Source organism: Halteromyces radiatus (genome assembly GCF_025201355.1).
Source record: "Halteromyces radiatus strain CBS 162.75 chromosome Unknown BX664scaffold_2, whole genome shotgun sequence".
NCBI classification, from domain to species: Eukaryota; Fungi; Mucoromycota; class Mucoromycetes; order Mucorales; family Cunninghamellaceae; genus Halteromyces; species Halteromyces radiatus.
The window spans coordinates 3751499-3776966 of record NW_026251688.1 but is presented as its reverse complement, the minus strand read 5'-3'; the positions used below and the strand labels follow the sequence as shown (position 1 = coordinate 3776966).

The 25468-nt window shown below is 33.1% G+C and overlaps 11 protein-coding genes across 11 annotated transcripts; 4 read left to right on the top strand and 7 right to left on the bottom strand.

Moving 5' to 3' along the window:
• Positions 1-89: 89 nt before the first annotated feature.
• On the bottom strand, positions 90-3330 carry BX664DRAFT_82426 (uncharacterized protein). The gene is made up of 9 exons (XM_051549754.1): positions 3166-3330; positions 2640-3071; positions 2482-2538; positions 2124-2399; positions 1181-2044; positions 986-1089; positions 818-917; positions 397-701; positions 90-334 (listed from the first exon to the last, which is right to left on the bottom strand). The coding sequence occupies exons 1-9, from the start codon at positions 3176-3178 to the stop codon at positions 221-223; spliced, it is 2265 nt and encodes a 754-aa protein (XP_051403810.1). The 5' UTR covers positions 3179-3330; the 3' UTR covers positions 90-220.
• Positions 3331-3455: 125 nt separating this feature from the next.
• Positions 3456-5008, bottom strand: BX664DRAFT_326719 (Fip1 motif-domain-containing protein). Its single transcript, XM_051544287.1, has 6 exons — positions 4842-5008; positions 4718-4772; positions 4527-4632; positions 4398-4459; positions 3977-4310; positions 3456-3881 (listed from the first exon to the last, which is right to left on the bottom strand). Exons 1-6 carry the CDS (start codon positions 4948-4950, stop codon positions 3537-3539), a joined length of 1011 nt encoding a protein of 336 aa, XP_051403809.1. The 5' UTR covers positions 4951-5008; the 3' UTR covers positions 3456-3536.
• A 134-nt stretch (positions 5009-5142) lies between these two features.
• On the bottom strand, positions 5143-6014 carry BX664DRAFT_326717 (ATP synthase E chain-domain-containing protein). The gene is made up of 3 exons (XM_051544286.1): positions 5927-6014; positions 5588-5783; positions 5143-5393 (listed from the first exon to the last, which is right to left on the bottom strand). Exons 1-3 carry the CDS (start codon positions 5948-5950, stop codon positions 5329-5331), a joined length of 285 nt encoding a protein of 94 aa, XP_051403808.1. The 5' UTR covers positions 5951-6014; the 3' UTR covers positions 5143-5328.
• Positions 6015-6096: 82 nt separating this feature from the next.
• On the bottom strand, positions 6097-7688 carry BX664DRAFT_326715 (glucosamine-6-phosphate isomerase). The gene is made up of 6 exons (XM_051544285.1): positions 7563-7688; positions 7253-7439; positions 6793-7128; positions 6586-6695; positions 6448-6515; positions 6097-6380 (listed from the first exon to the last, which is right to left on the bottom strand). Exons 1-6 carry the CDS (start codon positions 7609-7611, stop codon positions 6135-6137), a joined length of 996 nt encoding a protein of 331 aa, XP_051403807.1. The 5' UTR covers positions 7612-7688; the 3' UTR covers positions 6097-6134.
• On the bottom strand, positions 7586-9431 carry BX664DRAFT_326713 (uncharacterized protein). Its single transcript, XM_051544284.1, has 4 exons — positions 8629-9431; positions 8238-8531; positions 8084-8174; positions 7586-8022 (listed from the first exon to the last, which is right to left on the bottom strand). The coding sequence occupies exons 1-4, from the start codon at positions 9357-9359 to the stop codon at positions 7927-7929; spliced, it is 1212 nt and encodes a 403-aa protein (XP_051403806.1). The 5' UTR covers positions 9360-9431; the 3' UTR covers positions 7586-7926.
• Positions 9432-9515: 84 nt separating this feature from the next.
• Positions 9516-10572, bottom strand: BX664DRAFT_326712 (uncharacterized protein). The gene is made up of 2 exons (XM_051544283.1): positions 10485-10572; positions 9516-10429 (listed from the first exon to the last, which is right to left on the bottom strand). Exons 1-2 carry the CDS (start codon positions 10510-10512, stop codon positions 9654-9656), a joined length of 804 nt encoding a protein of 267 aa, XP_051403805.1. The 5' UTR covers positions 10513-10572; the 3' UTR covers positions 9516-9653.
• Positions 10573-10725: 153 nt separating this feature from the next.
• BX664DRAFT_326709 (uncharacterized protein) lies at positions 10726-11174 on the top strand. Its single transcript, XM_051544282.1, has one exon. It carries the CDS (start codon positions 10855-10857, stop codon positions 11164-11166), a length of 312 nt encoding a protein of 103 aa, XP_051403804.1. The 5' UTR covers positions 10726-10854; the 3' UTR covers positions 11167-11174.
• Positions 11175-11434: 260 nt separating this feature from the next.
• Positions 11435-14471, top strand: BX664DRAFT_276377 (glycosyltransferase family 20-domain-containing protein). The gene is made up of 7 exons (XM_051541323.1): positions 11435-11900; positions 11956-12096; positions 12175-12300; positions 12370-12422; positions 12497-13222; positions 13306-13485; positions 13558-14471. Exons 1-7 carry the CDS (start codon positions 11441-11443, stop codon positions 14335-14337), a joined length of 2466 nt encoding a protein of 821 aa, XP_051403803.1. The 5' UTR covers positions 11435-11440; the 3' UTR covers positions 14338-14471.
• Positions 14472-14721: 250 nt separating this feature from the next.
• On the bottom strand, positions 14722-19292 carry BX664DRAFT_364373 (exocyst complex component Sec3-domain-containing protein; the record flags this gene model as incomplete). The annotated part of the gene is made up of 19 exons (XM_051548420.1): positions 14722-15063; positions 15179-15324; positions 15392-15578; positions 15678-15761; positions 15823-16033; positions 16093-16292; positions 16390-16589; positions 16642-16756; positions 16873-17025; positions 17088-17330; positions 17405-17506; positions 17568-17693; positions 17776-17933; positions 18007-18097; positions 18214-18479; positions 18615-18618; positions 18859-18968; positions 19022-19132; positions 19235-19292. 19 exons carry the CDS (start codon positions 19290-19292, stop codon positions 14722-14724), a joined length of 2907 nt encoding a protein of 968 aa, XP_051403802.1.
• Positions 19293-20944: 1652 nt separating this feature from the next.
• On the top strand, positions 20945-23196 carry BX664DRAFT_276374 (uncharacterized protein). Its single transcript, XM_051541322.1, has 5 exons — positions 20945-21542; positions 21611-21681; positions 21772-22319; positions 22399-22717; positions 22830-23196. The coding sequence occupies exons 1-5, from the start codon at positions 21074-21076 to the stop codon at positions 22971-22973; spliced, it is 1551 nt and encodes a 516-aa protein (XP_051403801.1). The 5' UTR covers positions 20945-21073; the 3' UTR covers positions 22974-23196.
• A 555-nt stretch (positions 23197-23751) lies between these two features.
• On the top strand, positions 23752-25377 carry BX664DRAFT_293171 (WD40-repeat-containing domain protein; the record flags this gene model as incomplete). The annotated part of the gene is made up of 6 exons (XM_051542031.1): positions 23752-24064; positions 24124-24287; positions 24402-24631; positions 24741-24806; positions 24861-25114; positions 25182-25377. The coding sequence occupies 6 exons, from the start codon at positions 23752-23754 to the stop codon at positions 25298-25300; spliced, it is 1146 nt and encodes a 381-aa protein (XP_051403800.1). The 3' UTR covers positions 25301-25377.
• Between the last annotated feature and the right edge of the window lie 91 nt (positions 25378-25468).

The window sequence follows — 25468 nt, the reverse complement described above, 5'->3', positions numbered from 1 at the left end:
GTTTATTTAGTTTAATTTTTTTTTTTTTGATGACTTGAATAATAAACAAAAAAAGATATACATTCATTTTTTCTCTTTGTTATATAGTATGGTAGTATGATTCGAAGAAAAAAGATCAAAAGGATAAACTGGAAGTGTTCTATTTCATTTCGTAAAAAAAAAAAAAAAGTATAATACATGTGTGTGCTTGTTTGTGTATGTACGCGAGTGCAATATCTAACTATATGTCATGTTGATCAGAAGGTGGAGAAGAAGGGGATGGAGAAGAAGGTGCATTAGGTTTTCGTTTATTTGATTCCTTGAGTAAGAACGATATCCAAGCATCTGTAAATGACTACATTTCAAAAAAAAAAAAAATGTTAAGTATTTTCTTTTTCGCTATTAATATACACTTACTTCTTTGGGTTCAGTATCTTGTTGTTGACGAGGACTTTGCCAACCAGTGTTTGAAGCAGGCGAATTGGATTGTTGGCCATTATTGTTTTTCATCCTAATCAATCCGACTTGTTCTTTCTGTTCATCCGTCAATTGTAATACACTGGCGATAATGGTTAAAATATCAAATCGTTTCCTGTCACCTCGTGGTGCTGAAAAGAATCCTACTATTAGATTGGTAATCAATTGCCGATCAACATTGCTTTCATTGGACTCTTCTTTCAATCTGCGCATAGCTTCTACCAAGTGTTCATTCAAAATAATCGCTATCTCCAACAATAAAAATAAAAAAAAGAGGATGAGTGATATATATATTCTTCATTCTATCTCAATATTTCAGCTTTTTTTTTTTTTTTTTTTTTTTTTTTTTTTTTTTTTTTACCTTCATGTCGTAATTTCCCAATCAACAAGTTCTTTTCCTTGATTTCACGTTCATATTGAGGGGTTTTGGCTTCGTCATGTTGATATTGTTCCAGAGCCGTCTAATGAGAAATAAATTCAGTGTAAGCATAATATATTATACTTCATTTTTTCCTTTTTCTTTTAATACCTCCGCCAATCTAGCTCTTTCTTCATATTCCATCCATGATTTCTTGGCTACTTCTAATTGACGTTCAATATGTTCTACAGCAGCTCGGATTTCAGCATCTTTGACTATAGAAATAATAAAACAATAAGAAAATGTATAAAATAAGTTAGTTTCCAACTAAAAATATCATCCATTCATTTCTTTCTCATCACTTACTTGTTTGGAATTCTTCTAATACGGATTGTAAGTTTTCTAAACTAGCACGTTCTGATGCACTGGAATGCAATTCATCCGCCATTTGCTTTTTGATTCGATCTAATTCGGCCATAACAGCAGACTTTTGATCCTCCAGTTGATGACATCGAGCATCCAATTGCATAGTCGATATATCTAGCTCTTCTTTTTCCGCTTGTAGCTTTTCAAATCGTACCTGTAGTTGGTATAGATGTCGCTCTTTGTTTTCTAATTGTCGACTAGATTCTTCATCCCTTGCTACCATGGTAGACCGCATTTCTTCCAAATGTTGTTTAGTTTGATCCAATTCTGCTGTCAATTCTGTTACCTTGACACGTAGTTGTTTATCAGCCTCTAATCTTGGTGCCAATGTATCCTTGATATGTGAAATTTTGTCCAAAAGAGCTTGATGTTCCTGTTGTAAACGTTCCACCTGTTCTTGCGATTGTTGACGTGCTTTTTCCGATGTACCTAATTTCTCCTCAAGCTCCTTGATCTTATCCAACAATGATTGTCGTTCTGCTTGTGCTTTTGCCAACTCTTCTTGGTATTTTTGAACTTCTGCAGTCGCTGAAGTTGACGCTATAGAGGAGGATGCTAGCTTTTCTTCATACTCCTTGGTCTTGTCCAAAAGCAAACGGTGATCGAGACGAAGTTGATCCAATTGTTCTTGATGTTGTCGGTTTTCTTTCGTGGCTTGCTCCAGTTTTAATTGTATGTCGTGATCCTTTCCGCGGTTGTTTTCCAGTTGAGTTTCCAAGTCTTCTTTATCTGAAAGCCATTGTTCTTTTTCTTCTGACAATTCGTTCACATTCATCTGAAGCTGCGTGATTTGACGTTTTAATTCTAAGATATAGAAAAATAATTTGATTCAATTTCAAATGATATTTTGATTAAAAAGCATCATCTTTTCTTTTTTTTCTACCTTTTGATTCATCAGCAGTCTGAAGAGCATTGGCCTGTTGAGTATCGACAAGAGTTTGTAAATGCGTTCGTAAATGTTCTAATGTCGCTAAAAGTTGTGGCGGTATGGAGTTAGCGTCTATGCTGTAGCTTTCTGTATCGTTTATCAACCCTTTAATATTTTGTTCCAAATAATCAACGGATATATGTTCATTTGAACTAGCGGATGGACTTGTTTGAGTTGATATGGAAGAAACAGGTAGTACAGGTGATGATACGCGTGTTGACTTTACCATTTCTATAAAGATAAATGATGAGAAATGGCGAATGATCAGAATCCAGTCATCTGGCAAATTCCTTTGATTTTTTTATAATTTTACCTTCGAGTTTTGCTTGTAATTGGCCTATTTCAGATCTTAGAGTACTGATAATGGTATCTAAAGAAAATGAAAAATGAAGTTGGTGGTGAGACATTTCAATCGTGTAACTATATAGTACCAAATATAATACAAGATATGAGGATATTTTGTTCTATTACCTTTTTCCCTTGATTGCTTACTTGAATTGGAAACCCATTGTTCAATGTACTGTTTTACTTGTTGCTGGTCAAAGACATCAGGGAGAGATGATGGTGTAGAGTCATCATTATTATTGTCATTGATAGTGAGGTTCTGTAATAAGAGCTCAATGGTGGAATGACTCGTTCTTTGTTGTTGCTCTAGTTGTGCTGCTAAAAGGTCACGTTCAGACTTGAGTCGTTTCTCCGTTTCCCCTGATAAAGATGTGTGTTCTTTGAGTTGTTGCTGTAAATGGGCATTATCAGTCGCCAATGTTTTGAGATGAGTTCCAGCTTGTGTAAGTTTTTGTTGCAAGTTCAAAACTTGTGTATGTTCTAACTGAGCCTTCTCCAATTGTTGTTTCCATTGTGATTCTCTATGTTCATATGCTTGTAGTCTTGCTTTCAGTGCATCTACTATATGGAATAAAAAAAATCCAACCAAACATTAATGTAAATAACTGACAAAAGGAAAGTTGATTATTATTATTATTACTATTTTGGTTACCTTCTGAGGACATTATTAAGTTCTGCACCGGAAACTAGTGAAGTTCAGGTAAAGATACAGATTAAGACAAGACGAAAAAAACAATGAAAAAAAAAAAAATAGAATGAGTGGAAGAAGAAATAAAACTAGAGCAGAGAAAGGGGAAAGATGGTTTCTTCAAAAAAAAAAAAAATAAGTATCTGACGGTGTTTCAATCAATAATATTGTAAAGTGAATCAAAAACAGGAAAAAAAAAAATAAGTAAAGCGTGATCAACAAAATATATTGGTAATTATATTGGAAAGTCAACAAAAAAAAAAAAAAAATAGAATATCTACAGTAGGAATGAAAGTGAAATTGAAAAAAATAATGATTTATAACTAACTAACTAACTAACGCCGAGATCCACGGGAGCTACCACCACTACTACTACTCATGCCATAATTTTGATTCACTCGCCCAGAGCCACTAGTACTTCCACTACTACGGTTACCCAGTTTACCATGATGACTACCCATTTGAGGACCACCCATCGAAGGAACGCCCATTGATGATTGAGACGAAGAGGAAGGAGGAGGAGGAGGTGGTAATCCCATCATTGGATTCATCATTGGATTCATCATTCCCATTTGCATACCACCTTCCATCATAGGCATCATCATCCCCATCTTCATAAAATCTGGTACTTCCATACCACCCATTAAGTTTTGCATATCCATATCAACATTTCCGGTAACCTATTGGTAAACAAAAAAAAAAAAAAAAAAAAGAAAAGTAATAAAAGTTTGTTGTTAATATCCTCCGTACCAAACCTTATTCGGTTCGTCTTAACCTTTTTGTCTCTCATTGTCTTTTGTTTTGCACAATAGGCCCTCCAAGTCACTTCATTGAATCCATAGTTAAAATAATCTGTGATATCTGCACCAGGTTTTCGCCATGGTTTGTCTTCAAAAATGTCCAAATCCACATCCGTAATTGGTTGTCCATGGTATTCGCCAACTGCCTCTAAATCAATTCCTCCAGATGATTTTGTAGTTGTACCAGTTGTTTCTGATGTGGTATTATTGGTTTGTGATGCTTCTTTAACCTGTTGTCCTGGTTTGATGTTAACGAGTGGATTGGAAGTTTTCGTTGTTGTTTCTGTTGGTATTCCTTGAGGTTTTTGGCTAGTGAGAGAGTATATACAAAACAATGATTAAAAAAAGAAAGAGAGAAAAAAAGAAGAATAACAGTAATTATTTTCAAAGTCTTACGTTGTTGTTTGTTGTGAATCTGTAGGTTGATCATCGTCAGCTTCTAAAATGATATCCAAATCCTATTATTTAATAATAAATAATAATAACAGTTAGGCGCGAGATAAGATCGTGTTCAAGTTATCTTACATCATCGCTATCTTCTTCATCTTCGTCTTCTTGGTCTTCTTCCATAGCTTCATCGTTTTCGTTGGATTCCGTCTCTTTGTCAACACCTTTGATATTCGTCAATGAACTATGATCGAGTACCAAAATAATAAAACAAAATACGTAGTTATAACATTTAGCATCCAGTATCTCCACAAGTATTGTATCCTTACCTATTTGCTAAAGATTCATTATATTGTTCGTATATTTCATCGTCTTCTTCATTAACTAGAGAAAAAAAAATATATGTGAGAAGAATTTCTTTTTTTGAAATAATGATTAGTTGGAAAAACTTGCTTTTTTTATTTGCTGATTTTGTTGTGGTTCCGTAATTATCTTCTGGAGCATCAGATCCATACAAAAAGTCGTCGACATCGTCTTCTTCCATTGGTTGGTGGGTACTCATTTTTGCTAATCAAGTAAAAGAAGTAGAGAAAGAAAAAAAAAAGAGAAAAAAGAAAAAGAGAAAAGAGACGCAACTTTGAAAAGAACAATTGGACAAGACCAAAAAAAAAAAAAATTGATTTCCCGAACAAATTTTGGTTCAAAAATCATGAATAACAATCAGAGAACAAATGTATATATAAAAAGGTAAAAATCTAGGAATCAATATATAATTTTATTTCCAAAAAAAAAAAAACATAACATGTAAAAAAAAATATATAGAGAGTAACAAAAATGTCAGATAAAAAAGAATAACAGGGACAACATAGTAAGAAAGATGAGAGAAAGAGGAGGAAAACTACAAATGCGGATAGTGATCTAAAAATTGTACTTGATAAAACTATTGTTCATCGATCGTAACGCTAGCGAGGTACTTTTCGAAATCAAAATCGGGGTTTTCAAAGTCTACAAGAAAAAAAGAATAATACTTTAGTAACTCAAATCTAATATCTACTCGTTCCCAATAGTCGACCATAGTTGTTCGTTGTCTGAAGTTACCCACATAGACACATAGACACATATATGTATATATAATATATATATACACATATATATCTATATGTTATTGTTGTCTTTATTATTTTTTTTTTTTGACTTACCTAATTCCATAGCGACAGGGGAAGGGTCAGCCTTGATCAATTGTTGTTTGGCATAAGCAGCCTTGGCTTGTGCAATAAGGCTTTCTTTATGGCGGTATTCAGCTAGCTTTTGTTGTTCTTCAGCTTGCTTGTTCAAACTAATGTTGTGAGTGTAACCGTATACGAGACCAAAGGCAAGAGCTGACCATCGTCCAACCTATTTATCAAAAACAGATAAATAAAATAATAATAATAATAATAATAAAGTGAGTAACTAATATATAGAAAAAAAATACAGAATCACATGCAACGAGGTAAAAATAAAAAAAAAAGAAACTTTCATATATTTGTCCTTCTTACGTTAACAAAAGCTTGGTTGACCATGTTGTATGTGTATGTAAAGAGAAGGGAGGAAAGAGAAAAAGAAATAGAAAAAAAAAAGGGGAGGGGTTTTTTTTTGTTTTGGTAAAAAAAACAAGTGACGTTCATCCAGCCAACCTATTATCGGTGTTCAAAAAAAGACAAATTGGTAAGGGGCATTGACAAAAGAAAAAAAAAGGGCTTTATTTCAAAGTTTGCGTTTTTTATTAGCACTAACACTACTATTGACTTCACCATCTGATGATGATAGTCCACTTTCATCATCTTGACCATCTTCACTATTCAACAGACTTTGAAGCATGAGTCTTCGGCGTCGTTTTGCTGCTTGATTTGTATCCACCATATTCCGTAAAAGATTGCCCTGTAATCCTAAGTTATGAGGTCCAATGATAGAATGATGTACATGTTCGATTGATTTGAAGTATTTCACAGTCTAACGAAATAAAGAAAAAAAGAAAATTATAAGATAATGTATAGATGATTCCAATTTTTTTTCTTACTTTGACATGTAGTTCCAAAGTAGCATCTTCATCACACACTATCAATCCTTTTGGATGCATTTGAATAGCTAGATAAAGATGAATATTATATATTAGGAACTAATAATAATAAAAAACCATCATAAACCCATTACTTACATGATACAGCCCACATATGATTGACACCTTCTTCTATACATTTAGCTAACGCTAGACTTTTATGAGCACCAGTAATCACAATCACTACTTCTCTAGCATCCATCACAGTCCTATAAAGATTAATAAGTATGAAAATCAAACCTCATATTCATTCCAATTTTTTTTTTTAAAAAAAAAGACAGCATCTAATGATTTTTGTTCACTTACGCTACACCCACTGTCAATGCCAATTTAGGTACCTTGGATACATCACCTCCAAAAAATCTTGCATTTGCTATAATGGTTTCATATGCCAACGTTTTTACACGAGTTCGAGAAGTCAAAGATGATCCAGGTTCATTAAAAGCAATATGTCCATCAGGGCCAATACCACCAAGAACGAGTTCGATCCCACCTAATTTCGCAATTTCAGCTTCAAACTTGCGACATTCCTCATCCAAATCATCTGCATTGCCGTCCAAAATATGTACATTTTCTTTCTTGATATTGACATGTTTGAATAGATGATTCCACATGAATGTATGATAAGATTGAGGATGGTCACTAAAACATGAAGAAGATAAAAAAAAGAAAGAAAAAAAGAAAGGTCAGTTATAGTATGAGAGATTAGTTAAATAATATATATATATATAAGAAAAATGACTATTAGTCTTGGGACAGTTCTTACCTTGGTAATCCAACATATTCATCCATACTGAAGGTCACCACATGTTCAAAACTAACGTCGCCTGATTTGTAGAAATCCACCAGTTTATGATATACGCCAATCGGTGATGATCCAGTCGGTAAACCCATAACGAATAATCTATCTTTGGAAGGTTGGAATTGCCTGATTCTTTCCTTTACATAATAAGCTATAATGTATATAGAGATGGAAACAAATATGAATAAGTAAAAAAAGAAAAAAAGATCAATGAATAGTACGCTGTTTCTATGATGAACGCGCAAATCTTTTTCTTGTATGTTTTTAATATTACCGGCGTAAGCTGATACTTCATCGTAATCTTGACGAACAATAAGACGCATAAGGGAATATGGGATTGGAATGGATTATTAAAAGTGAGAAAAAAAAAGAAAGAAAAGAAAAAGAGAGAGTGAGGGAAAATTCAGTCATGATTGTCTTTTCTTTTCAATTCCAGTCCGATCATTTCTGTTTTTTTCCCTCCAACGAACGACCCTGAAATCTTTGTAGGATTACGTAAAAAGAAAAAGACACATTTCTTTTATTATTGATCACATATATAAAAAAAAGCATATACTAAAAAATAAACTATCTACAATAACAAAAAAACAAAATGAAAAAAAGAGAGATAATGAGATATTCTTCATATTAATATATTATCATTCATTGGGAGAGGAAGGTTCATCGAATGGTCTAATGCGACGAGATCTGCGTTGAAGAATACGTTTGTATCGATATAATAAGATGGCCATATCCTGAAAAGAGCATAAGAATCAATCATCATGTAAAACCAATTTTTTTTCTCTTATAGATTACCTTGGCAACCACAAACAAGCAACCTCCCAAAAGATTTCGATGGAAAGCTTCGGGAAAATAATACCGAATGTATTTGATTTGTTTCAAACCACTATCAAAAAAAAAAAAAAAAGAATTATGAAGGAGAAAAAAAATACATTATATAAAGACTTACTTTCCAATGAATCCACTAATAGTAGGCCAAAGTAAAGCACCCATTATTGTGACATTCAAATCACGATGACTCCGACCATAAAGCAGATCTGCATCTTGACTATCCCGATTGGGTGGTAGATTATTCGTTGTTGTTGATGATGATTGATCTCGTTGATCCATGATTTCTTGATTAGTATAGTGGTATAAAGAAAATCGAGTATATCTAGAGCGAGTACGACTGGTTGGTGGTTGAATAGATAATTTTTGAGAAAGATGATGTCGTACCATTGAGTAAAATGTAAAGTAGACCAACCTATATAGATAGAAAAAAAAATATGAGTACATATATACATATATCAAACATAACAAACCCAAACATATATAAAGGGAGGTAAATATTTTTTTTTTACCTAATCCAAGGTAAGGATCCAACTACTAGAGCAGGAGAAGGAGGCCATGAAACAACCACAGGAGCACTAGCACGTAAAAGAACAAGAGCAGCAACAGGGAGAATACCATCTGCCAATCTTGATCGAGACGCAATCAATGCAAAAGGTATAGTTGGAAGAGCAAGAAAAGTACGCCAAGTCCAAGAGTTTGTTGGTCCAAGTAATCGTTCACCTTCTTTCCTACCAAACAAGGTCAATACAGTATAAGCTCCATAAGTACTAGCTGCCACAAGAATAGAACAACCCAAACCAAACACCATTAGATAAGGAGCTGCTGCCCGAGCCACTGATTGTATAGATTCAAGACAAGCCAAAGAGATGGACCGATGTTCAAAGAGATAATAAGGCATAGAACACTGAGGACAAAGTACTTTTTTCATGGGTGAACGTCCTTTTTGGTTTTCGGCAATCCAGTCCAATAGACATTGTTCATGTGCCACTAACGAGCAAGGACAAGGTTTTACCCACTTTCCATCCGAGTCTTTATCTTCACCAAAACATATCCAGCAACGTCGTTCAGTTGTAACTTCATTGTTGTTAGGTTGTTGACTAGTGGTTGCTTGAGAACTACAAGGTGAAGGTAATAATGATGGGTCACCATGGGTATTTTCCGTCAATTCAATTTGTTTTAATTTTATTTCACCGCTATTATCATTGGAAGTTGAATAAAGTGGTTTATGAGAAGATGACATTGTACTAAAATGTTAAATGGGGTAAGAAGGGAGGGGGATTATAGTAATGAAAGGAAAAATGAAAAAAAAAAAAGAATGGGGATGATTTTTTTAAGTTAATCATTTCAAACACCGGATTTTTTTTTTTTTGATTTTTGAAGCTTCAAACTGATTTCCACTGATTGTATAGATTCAAGACAGACCATATCAAAGGAAAAGGGTATCCAAACGATTTGCATTTTATTTTATTTTTTTTTAATAAAAAGACAATCATATGATAAGGAATAAGATAAAATAATCATAGTAAAAAACTAATTATTCTGTTTGAGTGTCAATAGCCCGTAAACGTCGCATGATTCTATCCATTTCTTGTCGTACTGTAGCCATCGTTTCTTCATGTGATTGAGTAGTTTTTTCAGATTGTTCTAAAGTATCTTTGAGTTGATTCACTTGATGATGTACAGAATTAACCATATCCAATTGTTCTTGTTGATTGATTTTGTAATCTTTTTCCAATTGTACAATATCTTGAGAAGAAGGAAATGCCAATCGAGCTTCTACCTGTTGTTGAAGTTTCAAAGCCTTATCAGAAGAAGTGACTAAATCTTGATATGCAGCTGCAATCATCTTGTTCAATTCTTCTTTATCCGTCTTGTATTTTTCTTGTGTTTGTTGAATCTTTAGTTTAACTTGTTCATATTCTGTTTGGGCTTGTTTTTCCAATCGTTGTTGTTCTTCTTTGGCTTCCCGTAATTCGTCATCCAATAACTTCAAATGTCCCATACCTTGTCTTGCACTTTCAATTTCATCAGTATACTTTTTCACTTGACCTTCAAAAAAGAATGCAGTTGCCTTTGCATTTTCTGCTTGTCGATCCTTTCGGTTGCTCATATCAGTCAAGGTTTGAATTTCAGCTTTTAGCTTACGATTGGTTCGTCCACTTTCAAGAGCATGTAGTTCAGCTTGCTTTCCTTGTTGTCGAGTTTGATCTAGTTCTAGTCTTAATTGAACAAGTTCTTTTTCAGCTTTTGATATCTTTTGTTGAAGTTCACCAATGTCACTGCCTGTTGTTCGTCCTGACCGAGTAGCATCTAAAGATAAAATAGTGTGTTAAATATATCAATATATTTTATTCCTATTACTTACATTCTTGAGAAGATTCTTTTTCAGTCATGTTTTTAATGATGTTGTTGGATGAGAAAAAGAAAAAGGAAAAGTATATTAAAAAAAAAAACGGATGTCAGATACCCAAAGGGAAAAAAAAAGGAGAGCGGATTTGAATCACCAGGCTCCTTTTTTGGGGAGTTGCCCAAATTTGTTAGTGGCTTTTTTTTTATATTCAGCTTTCTTTTTCTTTTTTTTGTTTTTTCTTTCCCTTTTCCTTTGATTTTTTTTTTTTAAAAATTCTTTATTATAATTATCATGAATACTCCAGTATTGCCTCTCAACTTGAAAATTGAATCCAGTAAAGAAATCTCTATGAGTGGAGCTACAACATTACTTGACAAGTTCTTACATGATGGTGTTGCTATTCATGCTGCCAACAATACAATCTCTGCACAACTTCATCGCTTACATCAAGGACTTCGCGAAGAAAAGAAACGATCAAAACAAACTGAACATGCTGACTCTCCGGAATCCAATGACTTGTAGTTATTCCCACTATATATTCCAATTCATTCCTTTTTTTTTTTTTTTATTGCATTCACTTCATATATTTGTTATACAATTCCCTTTAGAAAGGAAGGGATACCTTCTCCTTTTCTCACTCTCACACACTTTCTCTCTCTCTTTTGCATTTTTATTAATCTTCAATATATATCAATAATAATAAAGAAACTATTTTTTTCCTATTTTTCTTATTTTGTTTTTTATTTATTACCTTTCTTTTTGTTACCTTTTTGTATATTACATGATGATCAATAGGTTTTGCTGACAATTGATACTTTATTTGGCAACCCAAGCATGTGTCTGTACATCTCTTGAATGCGTTTAAGACTCCGTTTATGTTTTTTTTTCTTTCTTTCTTTTTTCTTTTTTTTTTTTTCCTTTATCTTTTTCTTTGTTTTCTTTCACTTTTTTTTTTTTTTTTTTTTACGTTAATGAGTACATTGACTTTCTTACCACTTTTGCCTTTGGAAACAAAAGAGAAAGTGGGTCGTCTCATTCATGTCACTCATCAAATTCCATATGAAGTTCAATCTTATCGTACACAACAAGGTTTATTATGGTCTTTTACTCCTCGTCACGGTCATTCTGCTATGTATGCTGGTATGCAGTCTTTAGAACCAGACTTTGAAACTCTTCGAATAGGATGGACAGGTTCTATTCAATGTCAACAACTTACATCAACACAGAAGCAATACGATCATCTATTTACACCAAAAGAACAACAGCAACAACAACAACAACAACAACAACAACTGACTAGTGATATAGATCAGTTTACAGAAGAAGAAAAATACGATATGATACAACAACTTTATCATCAATATGGTTGTATTCCTTTATTTTTAGATAATGAAGAAGTGGATGGTCATTATTATGGATATTGCAAAACTAGTAAGTAAATTCATATTATATATATTTAATCAAAACTAATCATAAAATTGAATAGTGCTTTGGCCTTTATTCAATTATATTTTATGGAGTGATGCTACTGATGGACGTATTGAAAGAAAACAATGGGAAATCTACAAGTTAGTGAATCAAAAATATGCAGATATGGTACTCAAACATTACACAGAAGGAGATACAGGTATAAAAATAAATGATGATGATAATAATAATTATAATAATAATAATAAATTGAATATATATATATGTAATGAAATAGTATGGATTCATGATTATCATCTTTTACTGGTTCCTGCAATGGTTCGATCAAAACTTCCAAAGGCCCGTATAGGCTTATTTTTACATGCATCCTTCCCTAGCTCCGAAATCTTTCGTGTATGCCCCAGTAAGTACTCATATTAAACGCACTAGAGAACAAATAATCAAACTGATATGATCATTTATTTTTCTATAGAACGTGAAGAAATATTGAAAGGAATGTTAGGGGCAAATCTGATTGGTTTTCAGGTATGTGTTTATAATAATAACAATGATATATTCAAATTATCTCATATAATTTTTTTTTTTTTTTTTTGTAATAGACATATGCAAACTCTCGTCATTTTATCTCAAATTGTACTCGATTACTTGGGTTTGAATCTACTCCAGATGGCGTGAATTGGGAAGGTCATTTTTGTCGTGTTGGTACTTTTCCTATTGGAATTGATGTGGATGATGTGGAACTCAAAAGATCAAGTCCTCAAGTGATGCCTAAAATGCAAGCTATTGGGGAAATGTATACTGGCAAGAAAATCTTGGTTGGACGGGACAAATTGGATTTGGTGAAAGGTGTTTTACAAAAACTGGCAGCTTTCGAAAAGTTTTTGACAGATTATCCTGAATGGCAAAACAAAGTGGTCTTAATTCAAGTTACTGATGCAAATACTGGTGATACTACTAACAAGAAGGAAATAGAACACAAGGTCTCAGAAATGGTGGCTAGAATCAATGGCACCTTTGGCTCACTTGAATTTACTCCTGTACATCATTACCATCATCATATTCAACCTGATGAATATTATGCTCTATTATCAATTGCTGATTCTGCTTTGGTCACTGCTAATCGTGATGGGATGAGTACTGTTTCCTTGGAATATATTATGTGTCAGAAAGAAAAACATGGTCCCTTGATATTATCTGAATTGACTGGTACAGCTGGTTCTATGAGTTCCGCTTTGATGGTAAATCCTTGGGATTATGCTGGTGTGGCAAAAGCTATTAATGATGCATTGATAATGTCTGATGATGAAAAGGCCTCTCGACACGCTGTAAGTTCCTTAAAAAAAAAAAAAAAAAAAAAAAAGAAAGAGAAAAAGAAATTCATCTTGAATTTGATCTTTATTACTAATAGCAATTGTTGGATCACGTCAAAAAATATACGGCTTCCTATTGGGCTCATTCCTTTATCAAGTCTCTATTCCATACATACACTTTATCTGAACAAAGCAGTAATACACCTTTACTAAAGATAGATCATCTTGTACAAAATTATTCTACCTCACAAAAACGACTGTTATGTTTTGATTACGATGTAAGTTATGATTTAATAATATTATTATTATTCAGTCATTCAATTATATTCATGTACATTTTTTTTTAATAGGGTACATTGACTCCAATATGCCAAACGCCTGGTGCAGCAGTGCCTCCTCCTGATATGTTGAAAGCATTAACAATACTATGTCAAGATCCAGCTAATGAAGTATGGGTGATTTCTGGACGAGATGAACATGCTTTGGATACATGGTTGGGACATATTCCTGGATTAGGATTATCTGCTGAGCATGGTTCTTTTATAAAATATCCGAATTCGAACAAATGGATGAATTTGGCGGAACATTTCGATATGGGATGGAAGCACGATGTATTGGAAATATTCACTTACTACACGGAACGAACGGCGGGCAGCTTTATCGAACACAAACGGTGCGCTTTGACCTGGCATTATCGGCTTGCGGATCCTATTTTTGGTGAATTTCAAGCAAAAGAATGTCAAAACCATTTGGAAACGGCTCTATCCAAGTTACCTGTTGAAGTGTTGGTTGGCAAGAAGAATCTGGAAGTAAGATTGAAATCTGTCAATAAGGGTGAGATTGTAAAACGGCTACTATTAGCATCACCATTATCCACTTCATCATCACATTTGCAAACCCTATCCAACTCATCTCCTAGTGTTGATTTTGTTATGTGTTGTGGGGATGACAAAACTGACGAAGATATGTTCAAGACTTTGGCTCGTTCGTCCGTGGACAGTACTGGCAAGTTCTCCGTTCTCATTGGTGCTGAAGACAAGAAAACAGCGGCTTTATGGCGTGTCCCATGTGTACAAGAAATGATTGATAGTTTGACTGTACTGGCCAATTTATATACCAAAATAGAGTAGATCATTCTAGATTAGGTTAAACATTAGTCTATAGATTTGTATTTTTATATGTAATACTATATGTATATATGAAGGATGAATAATAATAATAAAAAAAAGTTCTCTATTCATTTTAGATGATATTCTTTATTAAATCGATTATGTTCATGAAAGATTGATTGTAGTAGTAGTAACTCATACTTTATGGGTGATCCCTTTGACTTCACATATCTATATACGTATAGATTGTATAATTAAATCATCCAATTTCACCACCAGGCCATCCATCATCCATTCGAAAAAAAAAAAAAAAAAGAAACCATGTAATCCCTTTGGATAATTTTTATTATTAAAAAAAAAAAAAAAAAAAAGGTATTAAATTAAGATTACATCTACAGAATCTATCTATCGAGTCTGTTGATCACCCATCATAGCCAATAAATCAGGGATAGAGAATTCAAGATGAACACCAGCATCAGGGTAACATTTAGAGATAAGGCCTTCCATACGTTCGTGTTGTCCAATAAGTTCTTCTTGAATGCCACGCCACATGACTTGTAGTAATCCTTCTTCTTCAGAGTAATGTTTATCAACTCGTTTATAAAGTTGTTCCAATGATTTCCGTACATCCTTTGGTGGATACAGAGCAATGACTTTGCGTAATTGTGATTTGTTGTAATTGACATGGAATGCAACTTCTTCAGGTGTACTTGTTCGCAATAAGACCTCTACACCATCAAAGAATTCCTATTATATCATTTTTTTTTAAAAAAGAAATGAGTTCCATTTGAATTTTGATTTTTGACTAACCCATTCCTCTTTTTTTTTTTTTTTTTTTTTTTTTTTTTGACATTGAACTTACCAAAAGTTTCCCAAGTGGTCGACGGATCACAACCTTGATATATGCATCCAAACTTGTTTCATATTTCGCTTTTGCTTCTTTCACCCATTTTTCTAGAACAGGTAACCTATTGCTACGTAATGCTTGATAAAAGTGATGCATATTTTCTATCCACCCCCCCAAAAAAAAAAGCACTAAGTGAATCCATACTAAAAAAGTTCACGGTTAACTTACCAATATACATGATGTTTGCATTCAACTGTTCTTTGTCATCACCAGTTTCATCACTTTCTTTAGCGTTGGTATCCAAACTTGACATCATGCTCTTTATAATCTTGTCATATGCATCATTGATAGTTTGTCTGGTCTGGGAATCAGCTTCTGCACCCGTGGATGCCAATTCTATACGAGCCACAAACAACTACACAATATAAACAAGTCAGTCAGTGTGTTATGACAAGATAATCACTATATATAGAATCCAACCATCAATAATAACCCATTTCTCTATTATACTTACAGGGAATGTCCGGAAGGATGGCAAGATTCCTCGCCGTTTCTTGGAACTAACCTTGGTATCATCAATGATTTTGATTTGATCAAGCTACATCATAAAAAAAAAAGAATAATCAGATAAGGCTACCTATCATTTTATGAAATCTTACCACGAATTGCTTGAAATAACGTCGCACTCGTAACATCAGAGAATCAAAAAAGGTATATATAAATTCTTGATCTGATTCTTTCCATTTTTCCAATTGGAATTCCACAGAGGTCATCATGCTGACTGCTTGAATAGGATCACTTTTGAGTCCATATTCCACAAGTGGCACCACGCTAGGCTCTAAAGATTCGAAGATAGTTTCCATCCAAGTCCTAAAAAAAAGTATATCATCAGTATGACATTTCTTTCGTTTTTGACTTTTTCAACTTACTGCACTTTTTTCGATATCTTGACATCACGGATCTTTTCACGGTGACTATAGAGACGAGACTTGTCAGGAACAGAAGCATAAACAGGACCACGATCCAAAAAGGATTTTGGTGCAAAAGGAGATTGTTCAAATAAATCACAAACAAAATTTTGTTCACGGCAGACTTGAAGGGCACATTGGTTCATCAAATGGGAGAATGCCTAATATCATAAGAGAAAAATAAAAAATAGGTTAACACTTTTCTTTTTTTTTTTTTTTTTTTTTTAAAAAAAAAAAATCCACTTCATCTGGACTTACATCACTAGCAGCTTTTTCATCTTCATCCATATTGCCCACACTGGATTGACCATCTAATGATCCACGTATAACATTCCTATGACGACTAGAATCACCTCCAATGTTGCCACCACTTCCAACACTTCCTCCTGTTGCTACATTGCCTAGTTTTGCACCATAAGCTAATGCCCTTGCAGATCTTGATTCATCATTTCGGAAGACTAATAATTCAAATTAAATATAAAATATATGAATGATTAACATTAGACTTACGATAGTCAACATCTTCTAATGATCTATTTCTTAGAGTTGAATAATAAGGACGAGTCACCTCTACCATATCTCTGATATCACGTTCGTATGTTGGTGCCATTGTCGATGCGTAATGCTAAAAAATTAAATATATATAATAAACGGCCATAAAAAAAAATAGGAGGTACTGTTGCTTCTTTTTTTTTTTTTTTTGTTTTTGTTTTTGTTTTTTTTTTTTTTTTGACATTTTACCCGTTGTAATTCATTATACATTCTTGGTTCCATTTCCTTTTCCCATAAAGAAAACCCTTGATAACGAATGAGTGCATCTTCCACTTGTTCATGAGGATATGCTATTGGTACTTTTCGTTGAGTTGGAGGTTTGTTGGACATAAATGCACCAGCCTTTAGTAATAAATAAAATGATAAGAATAAACTTTATAAAATAAGGCTCTTATGGTTATTACCTGATGTTCAAATTTGGACTTGAGATAGTCAAAGATACGAGAGCTAAATTCATTACTGTAGATATTGTATTTTTCGATCATTTCTTGGACAGCAGTGAGTTCATGTAGATTGTCAGGAAGTTTGATTTTCAATGCCCTTTGTAACAATTCCGCACTATTTTGGATTTCTACAATATCGTCAGTTGTATCCATGGGATCGTACTTGAGATTATCCAGTGATTCACGTGGAATGGAGATTTCATTCTAATAAATGACAATATACAGTGAATATAAACATATATCTATACGTAATTGAACAATCTCTTTATATAACTTACCAAAATATGATCCAATTCTTTGATGAGGTTGTTTTGATTTACAGTCAGGATTTGTAAGCCACGGTTTTGTGTTTCAATTTCATGTATATCATCACCCATACTCTATAAGAAATAATAATAAAAATTAGATAATTATCAGAAATGATAGAATAAAGTTACTTACATTCAGTTCAGCAGCATAAAGAGATAACCAACTTTCCATATTGTCCAAGTCTTCTAATGCCTTATCGATCCGATCCACCACCGATTGGACACGTTCATCTGATTGTATGATAGCATGTACATTTGCCTGTAAATAAATATAATATATTAAATTTCAATCGGTTCTTGATATTTTTTTTTCTTTTTATATTTTGTTTGCTTTTACTTACAGCTTCTAGTGCATGCAATTCACCTAAAAGTCGTTTTTCAAGCACAGCTGCATTACCACTTGTTTTCCAATTGAAGTCAGTCAAGATTTCTTCTACATTCATCAATGAAGCTTGTTCAGTCATTTTATCTTGAAGTTCTAGGGCTCGTTCTTGCTTTGCTATAATATCATAAAAAGAGAATATTAGTCAATAGGTTATAAGATAAACTTTTTTTTTGTTTTGTTTTGTTACCTTGTTCTTCACGAGATTCTTTTTCCAATTTTTCCCGTTCCCGACGCTGTTCTCGAGCCTTTTCTCGTTCCTTTCTTTCATCCTTTTGATCCTGATACGGAGAATAGTTTGTATTTCTTGGTACTTCATCATGATCTATTAAATAAATGTGATCAGAAAACTATGTATTCTTTTTTTTTTTTTTTTGTATATAAAGTTACCTAATACTGAAAGAGGATGAGGAGAAGATATGGGACTATGTCTGAATGTTTCTTGAGTTGGAGTAAGTCGACCTGTACTTGCTGATGGTGAAATTGGATTAGGATAATTGTTAGATGATATTGGAGTAGATTGTAAAGTATTAGGTGATCGTGGTTGGGTTTCAGTTTCATAACTTGTAAGATTATTATAAGTTGGTGAAGGTATTTGTTGGTTATTTGATGATTGTGATGATACTGGTGAACCCAAAGGCGGAGCAGAGCGGTGAGCAAGGACTATAATCATAAAATAAAATAAAAATACAATATTAGATTTGATTGTTACTTTCCTTTTTTAATCCACTTTACATCGAAGTAAATAACTTTCATCAATATTAACCAGTTTCGGTACACGGTTCAAAAATCTTTGACTTGCCTATAAATAGTACCAAAATTGATTAGGTTATGTATTATGAATTCAATCATTTTATAGTAATAAAATATCCTTACATCAACTATATAAGCTAGAAATACCATCTTGTCAGGAGGTTTTTCCACAGACCATACATAACGTTTATTCAGTGTCATAGAAAATTGATTTTTCTATCAAGTCAAAAAAAAAAATTAATATATATATATATATATATATATAACATCATATCTATCTATAACTTACATCGATAACTTCAGCTTGTCTAATATCTTCCAGAGACCAAGATTTTCCAATACTAAAAGTACCATTTTGATTCCTTTTCGTCTTATAAAGTCGACATCTGTTACGTTTTTCTAAAATGGAGATCAGAAAGAGGCGGCGATATAATGATGATGATGAAACTTACGAGTTAGACATAAATATCTAGGTTTTCCCATGATACCAGCTCCTTTACTTGCATCGCCTTGTTTAAGATCTTCAAATACTTTGAGATGAATAAGTAGTTTTTCAGCTACACCTAAAGTAGAACGAAAAGAATAAAAATATAATAATAAAAAAAAAAAAGAAAAAGAGTAAGTATTTTATTTATATATATATATCTATTTTTAATCCTTATTACCACCAACATCTGGTGAGAATAAACTTGCAGTGATAGCAGCGCGTATATCATCCGACATTGAGAAAAGAGTTAAAGATAACCAAAAGAAAAAGAAAAAAAAAATCACGTAGACTGAAGAGAATATGATCTTGAAATTCGATGTCCGGTTTTTTCTTTTTTTTTTTTCATTAAGTATGAGATACCATACTTTTTCTTAAATGAAAAGAAATTCTATTATGTAATGAATTATTAATAACTATCTTATAAGTCTTCCTCTCATAAAAGTTTATTCATATATATATATATTGTGTTATCCATCATTTTTCACTGTTGACTATCTCATATTTGATATGATCTTTCTGTCTGGAAATGAAAAAAAAAAAAAGAGAGGAACGGTCCTATGTCCCTTTTTAGTTTCTAACTTTTTTTTTTTCCTTCTTCTTCTTTTCCTTTCTGTACCCTTTTTTTTTTTTTTCTTTGAACTCCTTTTCTCATCTTTCTTGATATTGATACTCTTGTTTTTTTCTTTTTTTTTTTTTTTTATTTTTCTTCTTCCATACTAGAATATTGTTAACTGTTTCTATTTTTATTCCATGGTGGATACTTATTCAACGTTTTCTCCTGTGGTTCGCATTCCTAAAAACCAAAATAGCCAAAAGGATTCCATTAAAAGTAGTAACAATTCAATTAGAACTGACCTTGATGATTATTTGGTTTCTGATACTTTATTTGTTGGTGATCTCCCTAACTCTATAAGAGAAACAGATATCAAGACTTTACTTCAACATTGTATGCCTGTAGAGTAAGTATATCTGACAACTAACGAAAAAAAAAATATTACTGAAACTTCATCTATTCTTTTTTGTTTTCTTTTTCTTTATTAGAATGTATATCCGACGCGAAGACGACCAAGATGATGAAGAAAGTTACTTACGATTTAGTAGCCCAAGATACGCAGACCGAGCTTATACTTTATATCATGGTTTCAAGTTTACAAACGGTGCCACTCTTCAACTCCGAATGTATCGCGATCCTTCTTTGGAACCAGAAGCCCATGCTGATATCTTGGAAATATCTAATTTAGCCCTGGAAACGGATGATGTACATCGACTTTATGATATCTTTCGTCCTTATGGCCCACTTCAACTTTGTATATCCAATGGAGAAGGAACTGCTATGATTCAATATTTTAATCAATCCGATTCTGAAAAAGCTATTTATCAAATGGTATATCAAAAGAAATAGAAAAAAAAAAGTGATCTTATTTTTTTTTTATTGTATTAACCTTATTCTTATGTATATATATGATATTCTAGGATGGATCCAATCTGGATGGAAACAAAATGTAAGTTCCAGAATCAAGAAATATAATAATGCATGATGAACTTATGTATTATGATATTTTTATATTTTAGTACAATTACATCACTTGAAAAGAATTTAGCAGCAGCTCCAACCACACCAACTTCACCAAATACTACTCCTCCGTCGCTTTCTCCTGTTCCACCAGTGACTCCTCAAGACTCACAACAACAAGAACAAGAGCAAGAAGAACTAGGACAGGAACCAGAACAGCAAGGACAACAAGAACAACAAGAACAAGAACAAGAGAAGCACTTGAAACAACAACAAGAGCAGCAACAACAGCAGCAACAACAGCAACAACAACAAAAGCAACAACAACAACAGCAACAACAACAACAGCAACAACAACAGCAACAACAACAACAGCAACAACAACAACAGCAACAACAGCAACAACAGCAACAACAGCAACAACAGCAACAACAGCAACAACAACAACAGCAACAACAACAACATCAAACACCTATTTTATCAACGAAACCGCATATCGATCTTATGAATTTATACGTCAAGAATATGGATCCACTCATTACAAACGAACATCTTCATGCTTTGTTCGGTAAATTTGGAAGGATTATCTCTGCTCGTGTAATTAGCCATCCTATCACAAAAATGTCAAGGGGTTATGGATTTGTTAGCTTTTCTCGGGAAGATGAAGCAGCTCATGCATTACACGAAATGAATGGTCAAATGGTTTTCTCCAAACCTCTCTATGTCTCTTATCATGAACCGAAGAAAGGAAGAAACGACAATAATACTAATGGCGCAGCACAACAGCAACTACAACATCTCAAGAACCAATTGTCACAACCTGCTCTAAATGGGTATATCAACGATCACCAAGAAAACAATAGGAGGGACCCTGTCCCTTCGGCTCCCTATCAGAATCAACAACAACAACACATTTCGCCTCCTATTATCAACCTACCACGAAAACAGGAACTACTTCAGGAAAATGTCCATCGTAAGTTGGAATACATGGCAAATGTTAAACTGTATTTATTAACTGTTTATTTTATTTTTACTATATAGCTTCTACTGCGATGATCGAAGAAATAAACCCGTACAGGAACAACACAACTGTCAAATTACCTCGTAGAAAGGTAATTGATCAATTCATTTGTATAATGAAATTACTTTTACTAATGATGTTTTATTTTTTTTTTTATTTTTTATTTTTAATCCTTTTTTAGTCATTTGCTGCAGAAGCACCAGTGGTCAAGACTTCTCCTATTTTTGCAACCTCGTCTCCAAATATGGGTGCACCATCACTTGTTTCATTAGCAACAGGAATGTCCATTCAACCTGCACCTGATTCATTTAATCAACAACAGTCGACAATACAACAATACTCCAGCAACAATAAAGATTTGATAAGAAATCATACCAATAATAATCTGACTCTCAGACGACGTGGATCTATTGAATCCGTTTCCACTACTTTGACGGAGAGCAGCTCTTTTATTCAACGGCAAAAATTGACAAATGCTGTTCTGCGATGTACACAGTGTAGTTCAGAACGCGCCTCTGATATTGTGGACCTACTGTTGACACTTAATCGAAAGGAACGATCGTTATGCCTCTTCAACTCTGATTTTTTAAAGGAAAAAATTGGATTGGCTCTGGATGCTCTGGATGCATTTGAGGATGATGATGATCTCCAGAATGACAGTGACGAAGATATCAACAGTGCTGTGAATGAACCTGATATTTGGGAACCTCAACAATTTCCTCCAACAGCGTAAGATTTTGTGAAACAAAAAAAAAAAGAAATTGGAATATAGATACCAAAGATTAATTCCTTTTTTCTTTTATTTTAGAGCTTCTCCTTTACCTTGTGTGTCAAAAGCAATTCCAATAATAGCGCCAACATCACTTTCAAACACTACAAACGTGAAGTCCAATAATATCAATGACAGTGGTAAAAGCAACAAGAACAACAATATCAATAACAGCCACTTACCCGTCACTCCTCCATCAAGTCTTTCCACTTCTGATCTCAATTCTGGCCGTATGTCTCCAAAGGATATTGATACGTTCTTGGATTCGATTAGTACTTTGTCCATATATTCACAAAAACAAAAGTTAGGGAATATGATGTGGAATTATGTCAAACCATTGGCAAAACTATTGGCAAAGGTAAAAAAAAAAAAAAAAAAAAAAAAAAAAAAAAAAAAAAAAAAAAAAAAAAAAAAAAAGAAAGAAAGGATAAAGAAACCTGTCTAAATAACTCCATTTATTATTGAAATAGCATCACAAGGTTCCTGGATTCTCTTCCAAAATACTTATTCATTTATTGGACAACGTACCACTTGATGAACTGGCTCATGGCATCAATAATACCAAATGGCTCAAGACAAAAGTAGAAGAAGCTGCGAAATGTGTTCATGATTGATAATGATTCATTGATGACTTTTTTCTTTAGTATATATCTCTTATTCTTTACTTATCCTAACCTGATATCATTCCTATTTTATACACACATATATATACATATTTTTTTTTATTTGGTATACCATCCCTTAATTAGTATCATCTGTAGAATACAATATCCACTTATATTAAATAAAGAAAAAAATAACTGCTCTCATAGAGCATTTTTGAATATTCATATGAACGAAGAATTTGAAAACAAATAACCTTGATAATGATGGATGAATCGCTGTAAAGTTCACTTAATTCCACTTTTATGCATTTGTCCCTGAGCCTGAAGAGAAGAGCTCTGGAGATGAGTGATTTTTTTAATTTCCGCGATCAGGACAACAGACAACAGTCACCACCACCAATTTTTTTTTCTTCCATTTTTTTTTTTTTTCCTTTGGTCTCCGTTTAATACTTCATTTCTTTAATTCAAAAGACGTGCCATTGACCAACAAGCAGTGAATCCAGTTTCAAGGCGAACTTCTATTGCCTTACCTCAAGGTAATTTTTGGATTATTTACTTGCAAAGATTATATATTTGATATTTTTTTTTTATCTTGATGGAGATCTACAGTACAATCGATATGCTTTAACTAACTAGAATTATTTTTTTTTCTTGGGTACCATTCCCTTGAAATAGATTCTCTTTATCATTATTTCTATCTAGTCAATTTTGGTATCTAACTATTTTAAGACAACAACAATATCACGTCTATTGAACTATTAATAAAATATAAATGAAAGCAAACGATATGGAACCAACAAACGAAGATTTACAACAACAACAACAACAACAACAAGAAGAAGAAGAACAGCAAACATCAACGGAAAATACTCAACAAGATAAACGATCACGAGTAAATGATGATAATGAAGGTAATGCTGACCATGTAGACAAACTTCGAAAAAGTACACCAGCCGAAACAACTCCTACTGCTACACCACCACCTGCGAAACCAGAATCTCGAAAACCACAATATGATCTCAAGTACTCTCTAGTGGGACATCGTATGTCTGTATCTTCAGTTAAATTTTCTCCTGATGGCAAATGGCTTGCTAGTTGCTGTAAGTTATATGCCAATTATTAGGATAAATATTAATTTTTTTTTTATTCTTTTATATAGCCGCTGACAAAACAATCAAGATTTGGCATGCGTTAGATGGTAAATATGAAGCTACATTGGAAGGACATTCTCAGGGTATATCTGACGTCGCATGGGCATCAGATTCTCAAAGTCTTTGTTCAGCATCTGATGATCGAACTATCCGTATCTGGAGTCTAGGCACGGCAAGTAGAAAACATGATGAAATAATAATAATAATAGATTTAGACACACAAAAAAAAAAAAAAAAAACTATCAGCGCATTTATATTTATATCTTTTATTATTATTATTCATTAGAGAGAAACAGTCAAGGTATTAAAAGGTCATTCCAACTATGTATTTTGTGTCAATTACAACCCGCAATCCAACCTTATCGTGTCTGGTTCATTCGATGAAAGTATCAAGATTTGGGATGTCAAGAAAGGCAAATGCATGAAAACCTTACCTGCTCACTCTGATCCGGTATCGGCAGTGCATTTCAACAGAGATGGAACAATGATTGTTTCATGCAGTCATGATGGTCTGATGTAAGATTTTTTTTTTTAAAAAAAAAAAAAAAAAAAAAAAAAAAAAAAAAAGAGAAAAAGAGGATGGGATAGAAGTATTATATTTAACTTTTTTTTTTTTTTGGTATAGTCGTATCTGGGATACTGCTAGCGGACAATGTTTGAAAACCTTGGTGGATGATGACAATCCTCCTGTGTAAGTGTTGAATGAATAAAAAAAAAAGAAATATTAAATGGATGATTATTGTAGATCATTTGTCAAATTCTCTCCTAATGGCAAATATATTTTGGCATCAACTTTGGACAATACCCTTCGACTTTGGAACTATCACACTGGGAAATGCTTGAAAACTTACCGAGGACATGAAAACAACAAGTATTGTATATTCGCCAGCTTCAGTGTGACAGGTGGAAAATGGATTGTCAGTGGAAGTGAAGATCATAATATTTATATTTGGAATTTACAAACAAAAGAAGTGGTACAAAAGTTGGAAGGTCATTCTGGTAAGGGAAAATAAATAAATATATATATATAATATGTATGTTTAATCATCTTACTTTTCTTAAATAGATGTTGTTCTTTGTATTGCTTGTCATCCTACCATGAATATTATTGCCTCAGGATCTATTGACAAGGACAAATCTGTCAAGTTATGGTTTGACAAAACACAACCAAATAGTATAGGATGAACATCCCCTTCATACATCATCATTATCATCACAACAACTCGTCATTATATTTACCCTTTTTTTTTCTAGCTTTTTTTTATCCTTTTTTTTTTTTTTTTTTTTTTGTTATCTTTGGTCTTGTTCTATTTAGTTTAGTTTTCTTTTAGCATATTTCAAAGTTTTTTGTCG